The sequence below is a fragment of the Ylistrum balloti genome, unplaced genomic scaffold, assembly GCF_031769215.1.
Source record: "Ylistrum balloti isolate Yb309-2 unplaced genomic scaffold, AGI_CSIRO_Ybal_v1 Utg370450, whole genome shotgun sequence".
Classification (NCBI taxonomy): domain Eukaryota; kingdom Metazoa; phylum Mollusca; class Bivalvia; order Pectinida; family Pectinidae; genus Ylistrum; species Ylistrum balloti.
In genome coordinates, this window is record NW_026782299.1 from 1,626,327 (window position 1) to 1,647,440 (window position 21,114).

The following is a 21,114-nucleotide window of genomic DNA, read 5'->3' on the forward strand; positions in this document are numbered from 1 at the left end:
TGGTATAGATCTTATATACAAACAATAACATGAAATCCATCTCCTTATGCTACGAAACAAGTTCTATGTATCAATGTTTATAAGCAATAAAAAAAGATACACTTACATCTATATTTAGCCACTATAAATATGATGTTACCACTATCAGGTTTGTATTTAGAAAAGAAAAAAAAATTTCTGTCTTCTTAAAAAAAAATTGTCTCATTATCTTCTAGCACGAAATTCAAGCTGGCAAAGATAAACAGTTCTACCAACTTTTGTGCCTTGATCCAACACATTTTTTGTGACAAAGTCAAAATATTTTACAAAGCTTACCTGATCCTGACCCATAGATGATACATTGCCCAATCCACGGATACAGAGCATTCGCACAACGTGAGAAGAGTCGACAAGTCGTCCTAACAGACTGTTCATAACTAGCTCTACAAGAGTACTGTCATCAGCACACTTCTGGTTGATTAACTGTAACATACAATTTACATATCGAGTTTTATCAATTACAAACACAATATTAGCAGAGAGATTTTCTACCCCGCCAAAACAAATATGTCAGTAAATATATCTACCGAGGTTATAAGTCGCAGCTTTTTTCCTCTGCGGATTATATACTGCTGCATTTTATATGTGGACTAAAAAATACCAATACAATGAAAAAAAGAATGAAACAGATCATCTAGAACCATCAATCTCATGGATTTAATTAATCATACCTTTTAACATGAATCACAATAATATCTTCTGAATTTTCCAAGTTGCATTGGAAGCCATAGCATAAGTTTACAATAGCCTGTTGCATCCTGGGATTGATAGGTCATTAGGTCAAATTCTAGAATGACCACCATGCTTGTTAATGATGAGAGTGACTTTGTGTACAAGAGATAATATGAGACCATAAGAATTTTTTCAGCATACAAGCGCCTTTGCTAATAGTTCACAGTACAGACTGTGATGGATTTACTATCAAGACAATCTTGATAAACTGCCTTACATTGTCTGTTATAGCAACGAACTACATTGTAGGAAAGGGCGTGACTTATATACAGGTGCATCTTCTATGTAGATGAAAAAAAAGTGAAGAGTTTCGTCTGGACAAATCATTATGTATTTCAGACTTCACTGAGGATCTTGATAAATTGTCTTCTGTTGTCTGTTATAGCTATGAACTTTGGGTCAACATATCAGTTACCACATCATAAAAAAGGGTTCAACTTAAAATTCAATGTGTCATATATGTCGATCCAACTGAAATATTTGCTAAAACCAGCCCTGCAGCTTATACTCTGGTGTAGGTTAATAGCCCAGAAAATACGGTAGGTCAAAGAAAAGTTCACATCCTGTTTTTTTATAACCAGAAGATTGAGAAGATTATTGTCAAACAGTATAATACATACCTCAGCGAAGAAGGCTGCAGTGGTGACCCTCTGTGTTTCATACAGGCTGGACAGTGAGGAGGTCAGACAGGCTACAATCTGTGAGGTGTGGGGTGCAGCCACTGTACTTGTGACAATTAGTCTAAAGGTAAAAAAACATTCATGCTAAAATTCTTAAAGATTTTCAACATATAGGTACAAAATGTACAGGTGTTTCTAAAACATACAATTGATTTGTTTGGGACAGGTTCAACATTTCACAAAATTATGCCTGATATGTGATTGACTCCAACCACTCCTTAAATGGATACAATCTAAATGCCCAACATGTTACCTGGTAAGTATGGTGAATGCCTCAGTATAATTATCCTCTTCCTCAAACTTTGTCCAACAATCCTCTTCCTCAAGACCTTCTAGGATATCCTTAGTCTTTGACCTCTCTAGAAAGGATTTGAATGCTGATACGGCAGACCTGATAAAAAACATTAAAGACAATAATTGTAAAATTCATCATCTTTAATTTAATTTCTGAGGTATATAGAGTAGAGATGTACTTACTGACTACACGTGGGTACTTTAGGGGTTGATGCTGCCAAGGCTGCAGCCTTTTTCTTGTCCTTTATCGGTTTTTCCTCTCTGTCCTAAAACAAATGATAACTCACTGTCAGCTATCAGAGTGGTTGTGATACAATACATACCTGGGTTGATAAAATTTTTAAAATGGACATGTGATATCATTAAAAATTTCATAGATTAAGATGACTGAACTCTTTGCATTTACTGACAATATTTTTTTTCATAATTATAAAATTAATTCAACTTAACTGATATTCAAAAGTTTGGTGTAAAGTTTTCCCAGTAATCATATATTAAACAGATCTGTTTTTGTTTGTCACCTGGACTAGGGATATCTAATATAAAAAATGGACAGATGAACTGTTCTTAATAGTTTGCTATCTAACAAACCATCACAAAGACTTATAGGGACCTTAATACACTATTACACTATATAGACATATGCTGTTCATACACAAACCATTTTTTTTTTTTTTTTGTGCATGTTTTTTGTTTTGTCCTGTTGGTTTTTTTTTAGTGACTTTCCAAGTTCTTTTCATAGAAATATAAACAATTTCAACTATAATAGAAAACATAAAAAACGCACAGCAGAATTAGATTAAGAATTACTACTGATATGACGAGGTAAGTTAATAAGCAAAAGGGTTGGCTGTCAGCAGGTGACTGATATCTGATTATAGCAATACAGGCAGTTTGTCACCATATAACTTTTTCTGTTTATTGATGGGAATTTTACAACAGATATATCAAAGAACATGTAGATTATTGTCAATCTATTTATAAGACCTCTTTACCCAGACTTGTGAATATTTCCTTACAAAGAATTCCTTTGTCTGAAAACTTAAAGTGAAGGAAAATGTCTCAATAAAGGACATTATCCTTAAATTCTGCACAAGTTTCCTATCGAAAATTTAAATTTGAGGAATTTCCTGAAGTTAGGGACAATTTGTACTTTGATACATATAACACTGACTTTCAAACATATATCAGTTCATATCAAAATATTCTGACTATAGGAAACCTCCATCAGTGATGAACGATTTTCCTTCACAGGTCAGGTGTAAATTTATTCTCTCCTACACCCTGTATGAAACAGTGCTGACACAAAGTGACTGTTCCCTTTTAGTGGTTTGGCAAAAACATCACTTACGTTATTATTAATGGAAAAACATCATGGTTTGCCTGGAGGGAGGGGGTGATGAAGGATTTATGGTTAAAAGGAAAGACAATTTTTTCTTCCACATTTTACACATGCATTAGTGTTTTATTCTCCATACCAAAGACAAATCTGTCTGAGGGAAAGACGTCCTAAATAAGCTTTCATTATAAAGTTCTTCATGCACAATATCAAAGTCTCATCACATTTCCATGAGACATTCAACCAAACATTATCAAGAGGGCAGGGTAAAAAGACTTCACAGCATTACACAGCAGGAGAGTGAAAGTTATTTGAGGAGGGGAAAATCAACATAGGAAATTAAATAATATCTGTACTTAATAAAGCTTTCTACTAAATCTCGAGATTTTTACGGCTTATTCTATTTACATCACAAGGTAATAGATTCAGACAGTTTACATGGGATCAGGATGTCATATATTTATCTTTTATAAAATCCCAGACATGGCTGATCTACAACAAAGCATGCATAGGAAGTTGAGGTTAGAAACAAAAGATATATGTCAGAAGTCAGAGGGACTGTTGGGGATAAGCAGGATGACGAAAATCATTGGCAAACATCTCGTAATCTGTATAATACAGACTAGCCACATGATCATGTATACATTATACCAAGCAATTTACAAAAAAATCCACAATGACATTATATATCAATAAACACCAAATGATAACAATTACAACACTGTCCCTTAAAGCAACTTTACACTACAAGAAAAACCACTAATAAACTAAAGGCAGGAACACTACACATACATATATAATAAAAACGATATGCTAATTTACAAAAATAATTGCAAAATCTTAGAAACAGTCTTAAGTAAAAACTGGTGCAATATGAAGAAAAAATAAAACTCTTTATGAAGATGTTATAAATCTAAGGGACATAACTACTATATCTGGCATCTAAAACTCAAGAATTGAAATAAATAGGTCAGAAATTTTGATATTTCAATATTTAATATTTTAAATAATAGATTTGAAAAAGTTTTGGACGAGAGTTTCATCCATTAATATATCATGTTGTTATTCTAAATGGTAATATATTTCTACTGTCCTGCAATAAGCCAGCTCTCTCACTCCTTTACTGAATCAGAATTGGTATGGACAGCACACAGTAGAAGTACAATACTTTGACTAATTACCATGACAACTATTACCTTGGTAACCATGATCTACAATATCAAATTAATTGTAATAATTATGATTAAATGTGCGATATTTTACATGAAGAAGTGATGTTAAGAATTGATTTGTTACCATGCTTTACTGTACATGTTAATTAGAAGGTACAGTTTTTAAGATACTGTTACACACTGCAATATACTTGTACTATAATACTTCAGTTTACAATAGGTAGCTCTAGTCTTACTATAAAATATCACTAAATACTTTTAAAGTATGAGGAAAGTCCTCAAAAAAGATGAAAAAATATCGTTTGTTAAACATATAACATCATTTCATTTGTTTATTTTCAAACAGTTTCTTAAAATAGAATATTTTTTACTGAAGTATGGAGACCTTGATAATTACAGGTGAATTCATCAATAAGTATTCCTGGAGTACAAGATACTTAAAAAGTTCTCAAAACAAAGTTATTTCGACTGTATTTAATCTATTGTTTTACTTGATTTTGTTTAATTTTAGTAGAATCCGATGAGTCGGAACGTTCGCCACACATGAAAGCATAATACAATATCAAAAGCAGGCAAAATCTAAATATAGAATATCTCTCAGAAAATGCATCAATGCCCACATACAGTCAAAACATACCTGCTGAAACAACTTTTGTCTCAATGTTTTCTGTGATAAAGCAAATCATGTTATTGAGATGATAATTATAGAAATCAACAGCATATTCCTAATGAAGTTTTACTCTGTATTGTGATACAATTATCATCTTCAATGGAATTCAAAACACAGACTGACTGAAAAATCATGTTCTGATCCTGTCTTTACCTGCAAACAAAGATTTTTTTAATCTTTCATCGCCTGAACAGTGAGACAGGTGGATCTCGATGCAAAGGGGAAAGATTATTAAGTAAGCAAACATTAGTCTTGCCAAGGGTTTGCAACTTAAAATCTTTTCCCAAGGGTTGAGATCACTCTATCTCACCAATAATAAGGTGAATAATTACTGTATGGTAAAAAAGACTAAAACTAACCTGAATGGTCAGAAAGAAGACTTAAAACTAGCTAGAATGGTCAGAAAGAGGACTAACCTTAGTGGCCATAAAGAAGACTAAACTAACCTCAATGATCAGAAAGAAGACTAAAACTAAATTGTAAAGTCGGAAACAAGACTTAAAACTAACCTGAATGGTCAGAAAGAAGACTTAAAACTAGCTAGAATGGTCAGAAAATGGACTAACCTGAGTGGCCATAAAGAAGACTAAACTAACCTCAATGATCAGAAAGAAGACTAAAACTAAATTGTAAAGTCGGAAACAAGACTTAAAACTAACCTGAATGGTCAAAAAGAAGACTTAAAACTAGCTAGAATGGTCAGAAAGAGGACTAACCTGAGTGGCCATAAAGAAGACTAAACTAACCTGAATGGTCAGAAAGAAGACTTAAAACCTAACCTGAATGATCAGAAAGAAGACTAAAACTAAATTGTAAGGTCAGAAAGAAGAGGAACACTAACCTGTATTGTCAGAAAGAAGACTAAAACTTAATTGTAAGGTCGGGAAGACTTAAATTAAGCTTTATGATCAATAAGACTCAAGCTTACCTGTTAGGTCAAAAAGAAGACCAAAACTAACTTGTATCGTCAGAAAGAAGACTAAACTAACTTGCATGGTCAGTTAAAAGACCAAAAAGAACCTGTATGGTCAGACAGAAGACTAAAACTAACCAGTATGGTCAGACAGAAGACTAAAACTAACCTGTATGGTCAGACAGAAGACTAAAACTAACCTGTATGGTCAGACAGAAGACTAAAACTAACCTGTATGGTCAGACAGAAGACTAAAACTAACCAGTATGGTCAGACAGAAGACTAAAACTAACCTGTATGGTCAGACAGAAGACTAAAACTAACCTGTATGGTCAGACAGAAGACTAAAACTAACCTGTATGGTCAGACAGAAGACCACAAAGAACCTGTATAGTCAGAATGAAAACTTTACTTCCATTATCGCTTTACTTACAGATTTCTGTTTGAGCGGTTTGACTCCGACAGATGAACCGACCCGTAGCATGAGGGCTGCAAACAGCCTGTGGTAGTTCTTTATCACCTGTTCCTCTGTTTCTTCCGCATCAAATATCACCTTCATGGCACAAGTCACCTAGAATACAACAATTTTATATGATGACTCTAAGAATTTTAGTTCTTAAGTAGAAGCAGTACAAACTTTCACCAAGGTGACCTTGAATTCCTGTAATTATTGTTTCAATTTTGTAAACTTTTTATGACTTTGATTCTGAGCTAATTCTGGCAATCATTATTGTATTAGGCTTTCAGGTGAGTCCACTGGGTTCAAACATATATGACATCTATGATTTTCAACACATTTCTCTCTTTATTGCATTATGCAAATTTGAAAACACTCCTGGACCATTAAAGCAAATTGACTGTCAGCTTATCAGTCAGTTATAGCAATGTGATACAGCTAAGGGGGAGAGAAACTACTTTAGCCTTTCTCATCAGTCAGACAAAACACAGTGATACTCACAGCTAAGGGGACTACTGTAGTTGTTCTAACAATGATACTGTAGTTGTTCTAATGAGAACTCATCAGTCAGACAAAACACAGTGATACTCACAGCTAAGGGGGCTACTGTAGTTGTTCTAACAATGATACTGTAGTTGTTCTAATGAGAACTCATCAGTCAGACAAAACACAGTGATACTCACAGCTAAGGGGGATACTGTAGTTGTTCTTACAATGATACTGTAGTTGTTCTAATGAGAACTCATCAGTCAGACACAACACAGTGATACTCACAGCTAAGGGGGCTACTGTAGCATTTCTAACAATCCGGTCACCATCATTGTGCTCCTCATATGGAAGTGTTCGCTGTAAGGTCTCGAGTAGATAGTCTATCATGCTTGATGTTATTTGGGAATCCTGAGCCAATATTTGCCAAATCTCCACCACATTCCTGTATGATTACAAACATAAAAACACAATATCTAAACCTATTATCTGACAAGTCCCCACCACATTCTTCTACAATTATAAACAATCATCTAAAAAATCACACAATGTTATACATAATCTTGATTTCAAAGACATCTATTTCAATTTCTGCCCTTTCCCCTGCCCTTTTTATAGTCCCACCTAACTTTAAATTCATAATATAAAATTCAGATCAATTTCAAAGAAAATTATTTTCAATTAGTATGTTAAATATGGATTACAGTCTGAAACAGATTTTGTGTACTTCAAGTAGATTAACAGGGATGAATAACTACTCATTACTACTAATATTTACAAATACTTACGAGTCATAAGGGAGTGGGAAGTTGAGCAGAGACTGCATTACGGTGCTTAGGTGATAACTGGTGAGGGTACGTAGAGTTCTCAGTGTACCTGTCTTTGTCTGGGCAAATTCTATCTGACCAAGTTTCTCATGTAGAGATGATACTATGGAACCCACCTGGTAAGGAAGACAACATAACATCATAAGTCATCAGCTAAGGGAGACAACACAACATTACTACAATCAAGGGAGATAACACAGCATTACAAATGTCAAGGGAGATAACACTGCATTACTACAGTCAAGGGAGACAACACAGCATTACAAAGGTCAAGAGAGATAACACTGCATCATCAGTCATGGGAGACAACACAGCATTACAAAGGTCAAGAGAGATAACACTGCATCATCAGTCAAGGGAGACAACACAGCATTACAAAGGTCAAGAGAGATAACACTGCATCATCAGTGAAGGGAGACAACACAGCATTACAAAGGTCAATGGAGATAGCACCGCATCATTAGTCATGGGAGGAAACAAAGCATTACAATGGTCAAGGGAGACAACACAGCATTTCAATGGTCAAGGGAGACAACACAGCATTCATAGGTCAAGGAAGATAGCACAGCGTTACTACAGTCAAGGGAGACAAAAAAGCGTAACTACAGTCAAGGGCAACAACCAAGCATTACTACAGTCAAGGGAGACAACAAAGAATTACTACTGTCAAGGGTGACAACACAGCATTACAATGGTCAAGGGAGATAACAAAGCATTACTACTATCAAGGGAGACAACAAAGCATTACTACAGTCAAGGGAGACAACAAAGTATTACTACTGTCAAGGGAGACAACAAAGCATTACTACAGTCAAGGAAGAAAACACTGCATTACTTCAGCCAAGGGAGACAACACAGCATTACAGTGGTCAAGGGAGATAACACTGCATTACTACAGTCAAGGGAGACAACACAGCATTACAATGGTCAATGGAGATAGCACTGCATCATCAGTAAAGGGACATTGAACTTGCATTAGTACCACTTTGATCTTACATGTCTATGTACAGGCCTTCATTATCTATATAGATTAACATTGTGTACACAGAACTTGCTTCATTAACACTTTGATATTACATGTCTATGTACCTCCCCACCTACGACCTTCATTATGTATATAGATTTACATTGTGTACGGTTTTACCTGTTTCAGCACCTCCCCACCACGGGCCTTCATTATGCCATTAAGGACTACACAGGCTCCTGAGGAGCTGTGTGACTGAGGGTCCAGAAGTCCTTCCTGTAGAACCTCAATGAAAGTCTGTAATTGTTCTGCTGGTAACTTCCTAGCTATCACCTTCAAAACGACACAAACATAACAAACACCAATGAAATCATGTAACAAATGAAAACCTATAGAGCCCTGATGAAGAATGATACAGAGAAACTGTAATCATTATCACAGGAAACAATCAACTTGATTATATTCATTTTTTCACTAAGGACTCAAATTCATATTCCTCAGACAGGAAACGTTCATCATTATCAAAGTTTCTGAATTCACCTTTATAATTTTTTGTAATTAGGATAAGTGATAAGTGAATCATGTAGGTAAACATATGTCAACTTAATTAAGAAATTACAAAAAAATAGTGTAATAAACACTGGACAAAATAAGGTTTTCACCAGGGAAGGTCAAACATAATATGGATGTTGTAAAGTATATTTGAAATTTTACAAACTAGTTTATCAGATCTGGACAAAGGATTATATTCGATGTGACATCTGATGAAATGATGAAATATTTCAGAACTACATCAACAAATTATGGCTAATAATGTAAAATACTGATTGATGAAAAAGTGATTGTAGAAAAACTAAGCATTTTAATGAGAATGAAAAAGTGATTGTAGAAAAACTAAGCATTTTAATGAGAATGAAAAAGTGATTGTAGAAAAACTAAGCATTTTAATGAGAATGAAAAAGTGATTGTAGAAAAACTAAGCATTTTAATGAGAATGAAAAAGTGATTGTAGAAAAACTAAGCATTTTAATGAGAATGAAAAAGTGATTGTAGAAAAACTAAGCATTTTAATGAGAATGAAAAAGTGATTGTAGAAAAACTAAGCATTTTAATGAGAATGAAAAAGTGATTGTAGAAAAACTAAGCATTTTAATGAGAATGAAAAAGTGATTTTAGAAAAACTAATCATTTTAATGAGAATGAAAAAGTGATTGTAGAAAAACTAAGCATTTTAATGAGAATGAAAAAGTGATTGTAGAAAAACTAAGCATTTTAATGAGAATGAAAAAGTGATTGTAGAAAAACTAAGCATTTTAATGAGAATGAAAAAGTGATTGTAGAAAAACTAAGCATTTTAATGAGAATGAAAAAGTGATTGTAGAAAAACTAAGCATTTTAATGAGAATGAAAAAGTGATTGTAGAAAAACTAAGCATTTTAATGAGAATGAAAAAGTGATTGTAGAAAAACTAAGCATTTTAATGAGAATGAAAAAGTGATTGTAGAAAAACTAAGCATTTTAATGAGAATGAAAAAGTGATTGTAGAAAAACTAAGCATTTTAATGAGAATGAAAAAGTGATTGTAGAAAAACTAAGCATTTTAATGAGAATGAAAAAGTGATTGTAGAAAAACTAAGCATTTTAATGAGAATGAAAAAGTGATTGTAGAAAAACTAAGCATTTTAATGAGAATGAAAAAGTGATTGTAGAAAAACTAAGCATTTTAATGAGAATGAAAGTATTCTTAGATTTAAGTTTTATGTATCTCAAAATTATAAACAGCAGTTCAACTTAGATATTAAAATAGAGAAGAGTATATTGAAGTAACAGTATCAGTACTGACCTTGGCAAGGTCGTTGATAACACTAAAGAGTATAGTAGGATCGCCCTTCTCAAGGCGTTCTTTAAGTGTTGACAAGGCATCAATCATCTGATCTTTAGCATCAGCTGGGTTTCCTGCAGATTTTAAGAAAAAGACATTAGATGTGATAAGACTACAAGGCAAAGAAGAAAATGAAATTAAATGGCCTTGACGTTTGATTTAACTTCAATATAATAAAAATCAATTAAGGGCTAATCCTTAAAGGAACAAACATGCAAAATAAGGTAAAAGCAGGTAAAACAGTACAGAAGATATAAGTCTGACATGTACATCAGCTTTGACCATCATAAGTTTTCTAGAACCATGCTAAGTTATCTAATACAGTTACAGTATAGCACCAATATATATACCCTATCACTACAAGGCCATACAAAATGATAACAAAGTGCAAGCAATGTCTGGTTGCTGCAGATTGACAACCCCACACAGATTTACAAACAATTCCCATACAAACTACAGGTAAAATGATGGACAGATTGTGACTTCTGAGGTAGTACTTGCGCAGGCATAATGGCACTACAATGTTTATCTGGCAATAAGCCCATGTCTTGTAATACATCCATCTATATATATTACTGACCAGTAGAATTACAACCAATTGTTGTGTCAATATCCTGTGATAAGCCCATCCTCTTGACTTTTAATTGGGTTAAACCTTATTTCATTCATATGATTAAATACTTAAAATGAAACTGATTCCTTTGAGACTTTAAGTGAGAGTATATATGTTTACTACCTAATTTTATTGTGTAATAAATACAATGAAAGATTGATTACCAGAAATTATAACCATATAAACAAGGAGACATACCATCTATTCTGGATGCCATCTTCAGTACAACCTGTATACAATCTACAGCTAACTGCCGCACCTGGGTGCAAGGATCCGTACACCGAGGTACCAGACGTGCTAATATTGTACACTCACTCTCAAAACCTTTTATCTCCTGAAAATACCAGAAATCAGAATGAAACCACTGTGAAAAAATACTTCTCTAACAAGCAATTTTATATAAGTAGTGTGATACAGATAATCAATTGTTTTTACTGAACAATGTTTACAGGGATTGATTTAACGGTTTTGACATAATAACATCAAAAGAGACAGCTGCATTATGTTTTAATCATCTGTGTAAAGACATCAATCATGTTTTTAGCTTTGACGAGATATCCATGTTTTTCTTTAAATAATCTATGAAGAGACATCTATTGCGTTATTAACTCTGACGAGATATCAATGTTTTTGTTTTGATAATCTATGGAGATGCATTTCTTTTTTACTTCCTTACCTCAGATGTGGGGTCCATATTTTCCAGTATATACTCTTCTGCCATGAGGAGAGTTTCCAATGCTCGTACCCGTCTGTGGTCTTCTAACTCATCAAACCATCTCTTTATGTGCTAGAGGAAAAAATGAGGATTGAAGATTTATGTATAAATATACCTAACTGCAGATGCTGGGGTATAACCTTGTCTGGATTGTGTATAAGTGTTGATGCCTGTAACTTTGAAGTGTTGTGGCACTGCTCTGGGAGAGATAGAAACTCTTAGAAACAAATTAGCATGGAAATTACATTCTACCCCATCAGACTGAAATATCCGCCCTTTTAGTGAGGTGAGATATCGCTACATGTATCTTGCTGGGGTAAGACAACCTGCACGCAATGGACAAAAACACATGCTAAATGGGAAGTTGTTAATTAGAGACATGAGAGATGTGACTGATTGGTGTGGACAGTTTCAGATCAGTCTGATATTATTGTATGACAGTATCTGATCATCTTTGTTCATACAAATCAATGATTCATATTGTTCAGCATATATTTGTCTTGTTATTCTTTTTCCAGTATGTTGGATATAAGTGGTAGAAAAAAGATTATTCTCTAGTTTGAGGATAGAACAGCAAATTCTCTACCCTCCTCAGGTAGAAATTTCTCTGTCCTACGCTTAGAGAGGCATGAATCTCCTCTGGTAGAAATTTATCTGTCCTTCCCTCTAAGGAAAGTTGGTATCAGTGAACACCATTACAGCTGAATCTGCTCCACACCTATTTTTAAGAAATATTATCTTCTCTGAAGAGACTAATGCTTAATGTACCACACCTACTTTAAAGTAATACTATCCCCTCTAAAGATGCTATTGAAAACTCCACGTTTAAAAGTATGCTGTGTCCATGAAACAACTCTTTAAAACATTTTCATTTGGTGGGTTTTTTCATCTGTTTTTCTATCAACCTATTTTCATGATTAATTTTTATTTTGATGAGAATTGTGTCAGTAAATTATTGCACAAATGGTAAATCAGATACATATATATATATATGTGAGTGTGCTTATAGCATTCTCTTTGTTAGACTGTGATTAAATTATCAGCAGTCTTTGAGTTCCCACTCACTGGTGTCCTACTGAACTGAAGCACATAACACATAACTCAGAAATTTTACCTGTTTCCCGTACTACTGAGTAATTATTTCAAATTGGCATTCTTCTTATTATAAAGTTAGCAGATTCATTTCAGCTTCAAAGATGTCATTTTTAAATCAAGGATCACTTTATACTGGTTGTGACCTTGATATGTGACCTTGACCTCACCTTGAACACAGAGTCAAGGCCATTGGGTGTGAGATCCTTGCTAAGAATCACACAGAGTAGATCATGCATGGCCTCTGTCGTAGATTGCAGCAACACCTCCGCCTCCAGCATCTGATCATACGAGTCATCCTTTCCCTTCTTTGGCGACATCCCCTCTTTTGGTAATACAAATATACAGTCTGTTGATGTCTTAATCAAATCAAAAATCTCTGCTTCAGACAACTTGGGATCCAATTTACTATAAACCAAAGATAAGGAATTATATATATTTCAGATATTTTAATTGAAATTACTTGAAATAAATGTTAATTCAAATATTTAAGTTTAGAAAATATTTATAGCAAATAAGATGTACATTTCAGGGAAGCTATGACTAGATAATTCATTGTCATGGTAACCATAATTTGTTTTATTCAGTCTTTAAAAAATAGAAAAAAAACAGAAGCCCTCATAAAAAACAACCTTTTCCATAAGCTGTTGTACAAGCAAAGGTCCAATACAATCTCAATTGTATATCTTTCATACCTTTAGCATCAGTGTTTAACATGAAAAAAGAATTTTTATAGGCAATTCAAAAATCAGTCAATAAATACCTCACAATGCAAATAATCACCCACAAGACTTTCCAGGTAGCTAATCTTAAAAACTTCTGTGAAAACTAATGCAAAATTACTAAAAAAAATATTTAACCAGGAAAGAATTAGACTAAGGATACACCAAGGTGGCACAAGACTTTATGGCCAGCGCTCTCGTCTCGTTTGTGATGGAAGTTGTAGATTCAGCTTTCATGTAACTCTATTCAAAAACAGAAAAAAGGCATTTCAGAATAAATTTATTAAAAAATCTGTCATGACCTCACACTTCACTTGATGTTGAATTTCAGATAGTCTGAAAACAAGTAACATAGTCACATGATCTTGAACAATAAATTATCCCTGATATAGGAATAACAAGAGATCCAAAGGGATATTGGCACCCACCATTGTTTAATCTTTATTTGTTCTTTAAAAGTTCGATCTTTTCCCTTCTTTTCTCTTATTTCCTCTGCTTGTGATATTAATGATGTGAAATTTCAACATTCCTTTGCAGAAGTAGCAATGATAATCTGACTGCCAAATCCAAGATGATTTCCTGTCAGCCATTTTGTTTTTTTCTGATCAGTCCCAAAATCAAAAGAGCACAACAAGGGACTATAGGGAACCTTTATATGAAATCTGAAAGAGATCCATTCAGTACTTCTTATAAAGAAGCGACAACAAACTTTACTAGACAAAATCCAAGATGGCCACATGTTGACAATTTTGTTTCTCTGATCAGTCCCAAAATCAAAAAGACATAACTAGGGATCAAGGGGAACCTATACATGAAATTTGATAAAGTTCTCAAGCTATAGCAATAACCAACTTTCAAAACAAAAAATCCAAGATTGTTGCCTATCAGCCATTTTATTTTTCTGATCAGTCCCAAAATTGGAAGAGATCAAATGGAACCTACACAGTAAATCTGAGAGATCCATCCTAAAAAAGCAATAACAAACATCATTGTAAAAAACCAAGATGGCCACCTGTCAGCCATTTTGCATTTCTGATAAAACCCAAAATCAAACAGGAACAACTAGAAATCAAGGAAAACCTACAAATAAAATTTGAGAGAGATCCAGCAAATATCAAGAAATAGCAATAACAAAAATTGTTTACAGACGGGCAGACAGATGGGTGGGCAGATGGACAGATGCAGGGCAATTGTAATAACTCACCAACAAATCATGGTGGACTAAAAAATGCTGGGTTAAATAAGTATTTGATAGTAAAGTGAAGTTACAATTGCTTTCTTACAGAAAATAATCAGTTACCGAATCCTGAAATAATATTTATCTGCAACTTCATTGTAAGATGTCATATCATTTTAATGAAATGGAGCTTCATCTCAAGTTTTGCAAATGTGGATTAAGCAGAAAATATTGGCTGGAGCAACATTTTTTTTTTTTTTTTTTTTTACATACTGCTGAACTGAACTATTACAACCATCGATAACAGTAAAATATACAGCAACACAGAAAAAAACCACAATAAAAAAAGCACTTTAAGCAATTCCACTATCGCAATGGAGGAAATGACATGTAGACGCTACAGTGTCATAATCTGGACTTTGTAACTTCAAAGGCTTAAAATTATCTATAATTTTTAATGGCAGTTTCCCGGAGGCAGAAAAGGGGAGATAAATCATACATCTGTAATTAATTCATACAATTCAAACCAGCTTGTAATCCATGATAATTATCAGTCTAGATATCTACAGGAAATAAACTTGTTATACAATATCTCTTTAATAAATAATAATGACAACATGAAGTCCGCTCTCCAGAATCATGAAATAAAAAACTACACAAGATTATTCTCATACTTTTGTCATATTCCCTTCAGAATTTAGATGCTTGAGTAATTAAATGTCACTAAACTACTTGTTGACTTGAAAAGAAAGGACACAATGGTATTGACAAAACTACCTTGTTACCATGACAGAAACTTAGAGAAAAATTCAATAGAATCTGTAAAACAAACAATATCTTATGAACAATTGAAAGCCATGCTCATCATTCTAATATGAAAAAGAAGTGACATATACAAAACTGAATCCAGTACTTCACAGAAGAAGTAGAATTTAAAGACAGATATATCTATATCCTCTATTAGGTCATGCACCTCTGCCCCATGGGGGATCAGACTCTTGCCTTATACAGAATTAAATCCCCTCAATTAAATGATGCTCTAGATTAAATGTTGTTCATCCCAACAGAAGAAGAAAGATTTTTACCAAATAAACAAAACAAAATAGAAAGTTTATCCTTATATATATATATTTATACCTGTACTATGTACCTGTCAGTAATTAAGTGTACAATTTACCTGTATATATCTTTACATATGTACTATATATCTGTAAATGATAAAGTGTATTTAGCACCTGTATATTATATATTTACACCTGTACTATGTACCTGTAAGTGATTAAGAAACTCCCCTCTATTGCTGAAGTTATACTGAGAGTTGAGATGATCAGGGTGGAGAGCTTTGCCAATCAGGTCCACAGTTCGAATCAAGTTTTGTTTGACGCCCATGTCCTGTCAACAAAAACTGCACAACATTAATCATGCACCAGAGCATGCAGAAAGCTACCTGTAAATACTCCAGGTATTCTGACCGCTGCGTGAAACTGAAATCAAGCTTCCGATGACTTGAGTTGTAGTCCAAAGTTTTCCCGATCAATTCAATAGTACGAATGCAACATCGTTTCAAGTCCACCGTCTCCATCTGTTATAAGGTAAAATGCATCAAAAACAAAAACATTTTTTTTCCAAAATTTTAAAGATAATATTATCTTGTTCAAATTTTATTAACTGATATTTCCACTGTTGGAAATACTATTGTTAATGGTATAAGCAAACAAAAGTTGCCTTTTTTGACTACTTGTCTACCAACAATCTTCATGTTCTGAGTAAAAATACATCTAGAACAAATAGCAGCATAGACTGTGATAACAGAAGAGACAGTATTGATACATGGGTTTTGTGGGTTATGAGTGGTTACCTTGGCAACAGGTACCTTACATTAACCAGTACAAGTTTGATGTTCTGTCAGTGACAGTAGGAGTGTTTGCAGTGTCAGACTGACAGGAAGTGTGTTACATATGGTAACGTTACCTTGACATTGGCAAAGTAGGGCTGTATTCCACGGAGAATGGTGGCTTCCATACGAGACACAATCAGGGTTGGAGGTGAAAACAGGGCCACAAAACCGTAACACAACATCAGTGTAGCCTTTGTCCTCTCTATGTCAGCCTCTGACCTGTCCTATAGACAATAATACAACATTATTATGGTAATTTACTAACGTACATGTATAGGTCACAAGGATCAAAATTTGCTTATTCATGGATATAAGAATATGTATGGAAAAATTTAATAATATGATGAAGAATGAATTCAATTTTAAAATGATTAAATAAAATTTAATAAAATGTTGATGAATGAATTCAAGTTTATCTGATTATGAACAAAAAGCCTATTAGTCCATATTTCATACATCTCATCTGAATTAACTATGTATGTATAAACAGTATATGAAGTAAGTAAATAAGATGTAGATCTCAATGTAAACAATTAAAATGGAATCCCACTTATGTACAATTTCTCAGACCCAGCTGACAACAGGAGACTAATTACCATTAACTGTAGCATCAATAGTACTTCCTATGAAGTTATTGACCTTGAAAGTAGGTCAAGGACCTTAGGTCAAACATAACACCAGGCTTGAAGCTAATGCTCATGTTACTGTAGTTTTGATAGGTTATTTGGACTTTTAAATCATTTCCTGTCTTTGAAGTTGAAGGAAGCTAAGCATCATTCTCTTAAACAAGTTTAATATGTTCTTGCAAGCTACAATCCAAACAACAATCACTGCTGTCAGGAGAAAACATCATCAGGGAATCATTCTAAATTATACCACTTAAACAGTTCTAGATACAGAACTAGTTAACCTCATCAGATTAACACAATACTGTTTTATTACACACTGATTTATTCTAATAATGTTTGTCTAATTATGGCAGAGGAGAAATGGTAAGAATATTAATGAAGAAAAGTAATATGCAAAAGCCTTCAAAGGTTATATTGCATATAGAGATTCCAAGCTAGCTGTTACATAATTGTTAACACAAGCCTACGGATATATGTTGATATTATGGTCTGTTGCACCTCAACGGAGGGATTAAACAGATATAAAATAGACCCAGACCTGTATTTTAACAACATTCATCAACACAGCATATATTCATCTTCTACGACCCAAATACAATTCAGGCAATGTAACTTTGCTATCATAAAACGAAATGATTATCAAATTAAAAAGGTGTGAAAAAATTAATGAATTGCACTTTGGTAGAAACTTTGTAATCGAAAATGTAACCTGATCTTAGTTTGAGTCACAGATGTACCACAACTTCACCAGAGTCTCCTCAAGAGTCTCATTAAGTCAGTCTTCCCTAGAGGTACATCAATCTCACTGAATCTCCCCTTGATATAACCCAAGTTCCAAGAGTCAGCCTCCACCAGCAGTAGCCCATTCTCACTGAATCAGTCCCACCTAAATGTACCCCAATTTCATTGACTGAACCAGGGACCAAACACATCATCTCACACTCAGTCAGGCATCAAACACATCTCTCACTCAGGCATCAAACACATCTCTCACTCAGTCAGGCATCAAGCACATCTCTCACTCAGTCAGGCATCAAGCACATCTCTCACTCAGTCAGGCATCAAACACATCATCTCTCACTGAGTCAGGCATCAAACACATCTCTCACTCAGGCATCAAACACATCTCTCACTCAGTCAGGCATCAAACACATCTCTCACTCAGGCATCAAACACATCTCTCACTCAGTCAGGCATCAAGCACATCTCTCACTCAGTCAGGCATCAAACACATCATCTCTCACTGAGTCAGGCATCAAACACATCATCTCTCACTGAGTCAGACATCAAGAACATCTCTCACTCAGTCAGGCATCAAACACATCTCTCACTCAGTCAGGCATCAAACACATCATCTCTCACTGAGTCAGACATCAAGAACATCTCTCACTCAGTCAGGCATCAAACACATCTCTCACTCAGTCAGGCATCAAACACATCTCTCACTGAGTCAGGCATCAAACACATCTCTCACTGAGTCAGACATCAAGAACATCTCTCACTCAGTCAGGCATCAAACACATCTCTCACTCAGTCAGGCATCAAACACATCTCTCACTGAATCAGCCATCAAGCACATCATCTCTCACTGAAGCAGGCATCAAACACATCTCTCACTGAGTCAGGCATCAAACACATCTCTCACTGAAGCAGGCATCAAACACATCATCTCTCACTGAAGCAGGCATCAAACACATCTCTCACTGAGTCAGGCATCAAACATATCTCTCACTGAAGCAGGCATCAAACACATCTCTCACTGAGTCAGGCATCAAACATATCTCTCACTGAGTCAGACATCAAACACATCATCTCTCACTGAAATAAGGATTTGGGCTGACGAAAGATATAGAAAACACATTTGTTAAGATTTCTGTTGAAATGAGAAAGGTAGCTTGCATTTAGGCCACGAAGCCATTACATTCAAAGTCAGGCAGTGAGTTTATTACAGGACAATAGAAAGTAGTATATATAATTCTATATAAAAGCAATATATAACTGGTGGGCTTATTACAAAGCACAGGCTCATTGTCAGATACATGTTAGTATATTCGTTAGTATCTACCCATCAACAGTTGTATAAAAACACCATTCATAACATTTTCAGTTTTTTTGTTTTTTGGTTTTTTTTTTGAGGGGTTTAGTTTTTCATACTTCTACTTATACAGAGTATACAATCCAGTCTTTAACAATTCAATCTAATTCTAATTGTACAAATGGGTTAGTATTATAGCCTGAAGGACTTATAGAAACTCTTGGGGTTCTCTGATGCAAAGGCAGGGGTGGGCTTATTACAGAATACTTGATAAGACTTTGTTGATTATGCTTCTAAATAGAAATAAATGTGGTTGGCTTATTACCAAGTGAGGGTTTATTCCTGAAAAAGTACAATCATGGTAGTAGCCTCCTTTGCTACAAAGCTTTAACAGATAAGAAATAGGAGGTAGAAATTAAAACAGCTCTTGTAAAGCTCCATTAAGCAGTACAGGTATATACAGTTCAGACAACATCCATAATCAAGCTTAATTTATCATTTAACTCTCTATCTAGTTCAACATCTAACATCATACAACAACAAACGGACAATCTTAAAGGAATTTTAAAGTTTTTTTTCTTTTGATTATCTATGGAGTCTAGAGTGTATTAAAATCAGCTTTCATTTTTTCAATCCTTTATACTATTCTGGTGTGATTAAAGAAAAAATGACGAAGTTCATTCTTTCAACAAGAGATCCCAGACGGATCTTGGCGCCCACCATTTGAGGATCTGTTTTCAGTTCTTGAAGATTTTTTTTTGTTTGTTACAGGTGTTGTAAATGTTCATGAACTGGTCTTCATTGAATGTACTCAATGATGGCACAAGATATTTTTATTAAGCACCTATTAGCAAATATCATTTGAAAAAGATCCCAAAGTATTATTAGATAGCAGTCAGTTACAGGTGGATAATGGACAATATGCTTGTGCTGTATTACTATCGACATCCAAGATGGCTGCCTGTGGGCCACCTTGATTTCAAATCAGTCCAAAAAAGGTACAATGCACAACTAGGGACCAAGGGAAACCAATATCTATGAAATATCAGAAGGATCCATCCTGGACTTCCTCAGATATAGCAGTAACAAGATTTTACTCTCAAAATCCAAGATGGCTGCCTGCCAGCCATCTTGATTTCGGATCAGTCCAAAAAGGCATAATGCACAACTTGGAACCAAAGGGAACCTGCATATGAAATTTGAGAATGATCCATCCAGTACTTTCCAAGAAATAGCAGTAACAATCTTTTACATTCAAAATCCAAGATGGCCACCTGTCTGTCTGCAAAAAAGGTACAATAAGGGGAAACTGCATATGAAATTTGAGAAAGATCCATCCAGTACTTTCCAAGAAATAGCAGTAACAAATTTTTACTTCCAAAAAAGAGGTCCAAAAAAGGTACAAGGCACAACTAGGGACCAAGGGGAAACTGCATATGAAATTTGAGAAAGATCCATCCAGTACTTTTCCAGAAATAGCGGTAACAAGAATTGTTTACGGACGGACGGACGGACAACAGGCCACGGACGCATGGCGATTTGAATAACCCACCATCTATTTGAATAGATAGTGGGCTAAAAATCTTGTTTTAATTCCTTAACAAGGATAGCACACCCCAACAACCTTAACAGGGATGAAACACCCCAACACCCTTAACAGGGATGGCACACCCCAACAACCTTAACAGGGATGGCACACCTCAACAACCTTAACTGGGATGGCACACCCCAACAACCTTAACAGGGATGGCGCACCTTAATAACCTTAACAGGGTTGGC

At 34.6% G+C, this 21,114-nt stretch overlaps 1 protein-coding gene across 2 annotated transcripts in view; it reads right to left on the reverse strand.

Annotated features, from left to right (window-relative positions):
• The window catches only part of LOC132555011 (maestro heat-like repeat-containing protein family member 1), a 52,377-nt gene that overhangs the window by 8,113 nt on the left and 23,150 nt on the right, over positions 1–21,114 (reverse strand). The window contains exons 21-36 of one of the 2 annotated variants that reach the window (XM_060219343.1): positions 16,746–16,895; positions 16,044–16,166; positions 13,761–13,840; positions 13,046–13,283; positions 11,745–11,855; positions 11,267–11,402; positions 10,417–10,529; positions 8,754–8,906; positions 7,571–7,725; positions 7,071–7,227; positions 6,273–6,410; positions 4,894–4,923; positions 1,929–2,011; positions 1,705–1,842; positions 1,392–1,512; positions 316–462 (exon numbers count right to left, since the gene is read on the reverse strand). In XM_060219343.1, the coding sequence (XP_060075326.1) occupies positions 316–462; positions 1,392–1,512; positions 1,705–1,842; positions 1,929–2,011; positions 4,894–4,923; positions 6,273–6,410; positions 7,071–7,227; positions 7,571–7,725; positions 8,754–8,906; positions 10,417–10,529; positions 11,267–11,402; positions 11,745–11,855; positions 13,046–13,283; positions 13,761–13,840; positions 16,044–16,166; positions 16,746–16,895 (2,073 nt within the window). The remainder of the gene's footprint in view (positions 1–315; positions 463–1,391; positions 1,513–1,704; positions 1,843–1,928; positions 2,012–4,893; positions 4,924–6,272; positions 6,411–7,070; positions 7,228–7,570; positions 7,726–8,753; positions 8,907–10,416; positions 10,530–11,266; positions 11,403–11,744; positions 11,856–13,045; positions 13,284–13,760; positions 13,841–16,043; positions 16,167–16,745; positions 16,896–21,114) is intronic. The other variant, XM_060219344.1, reaches the window with a different exon arrangement.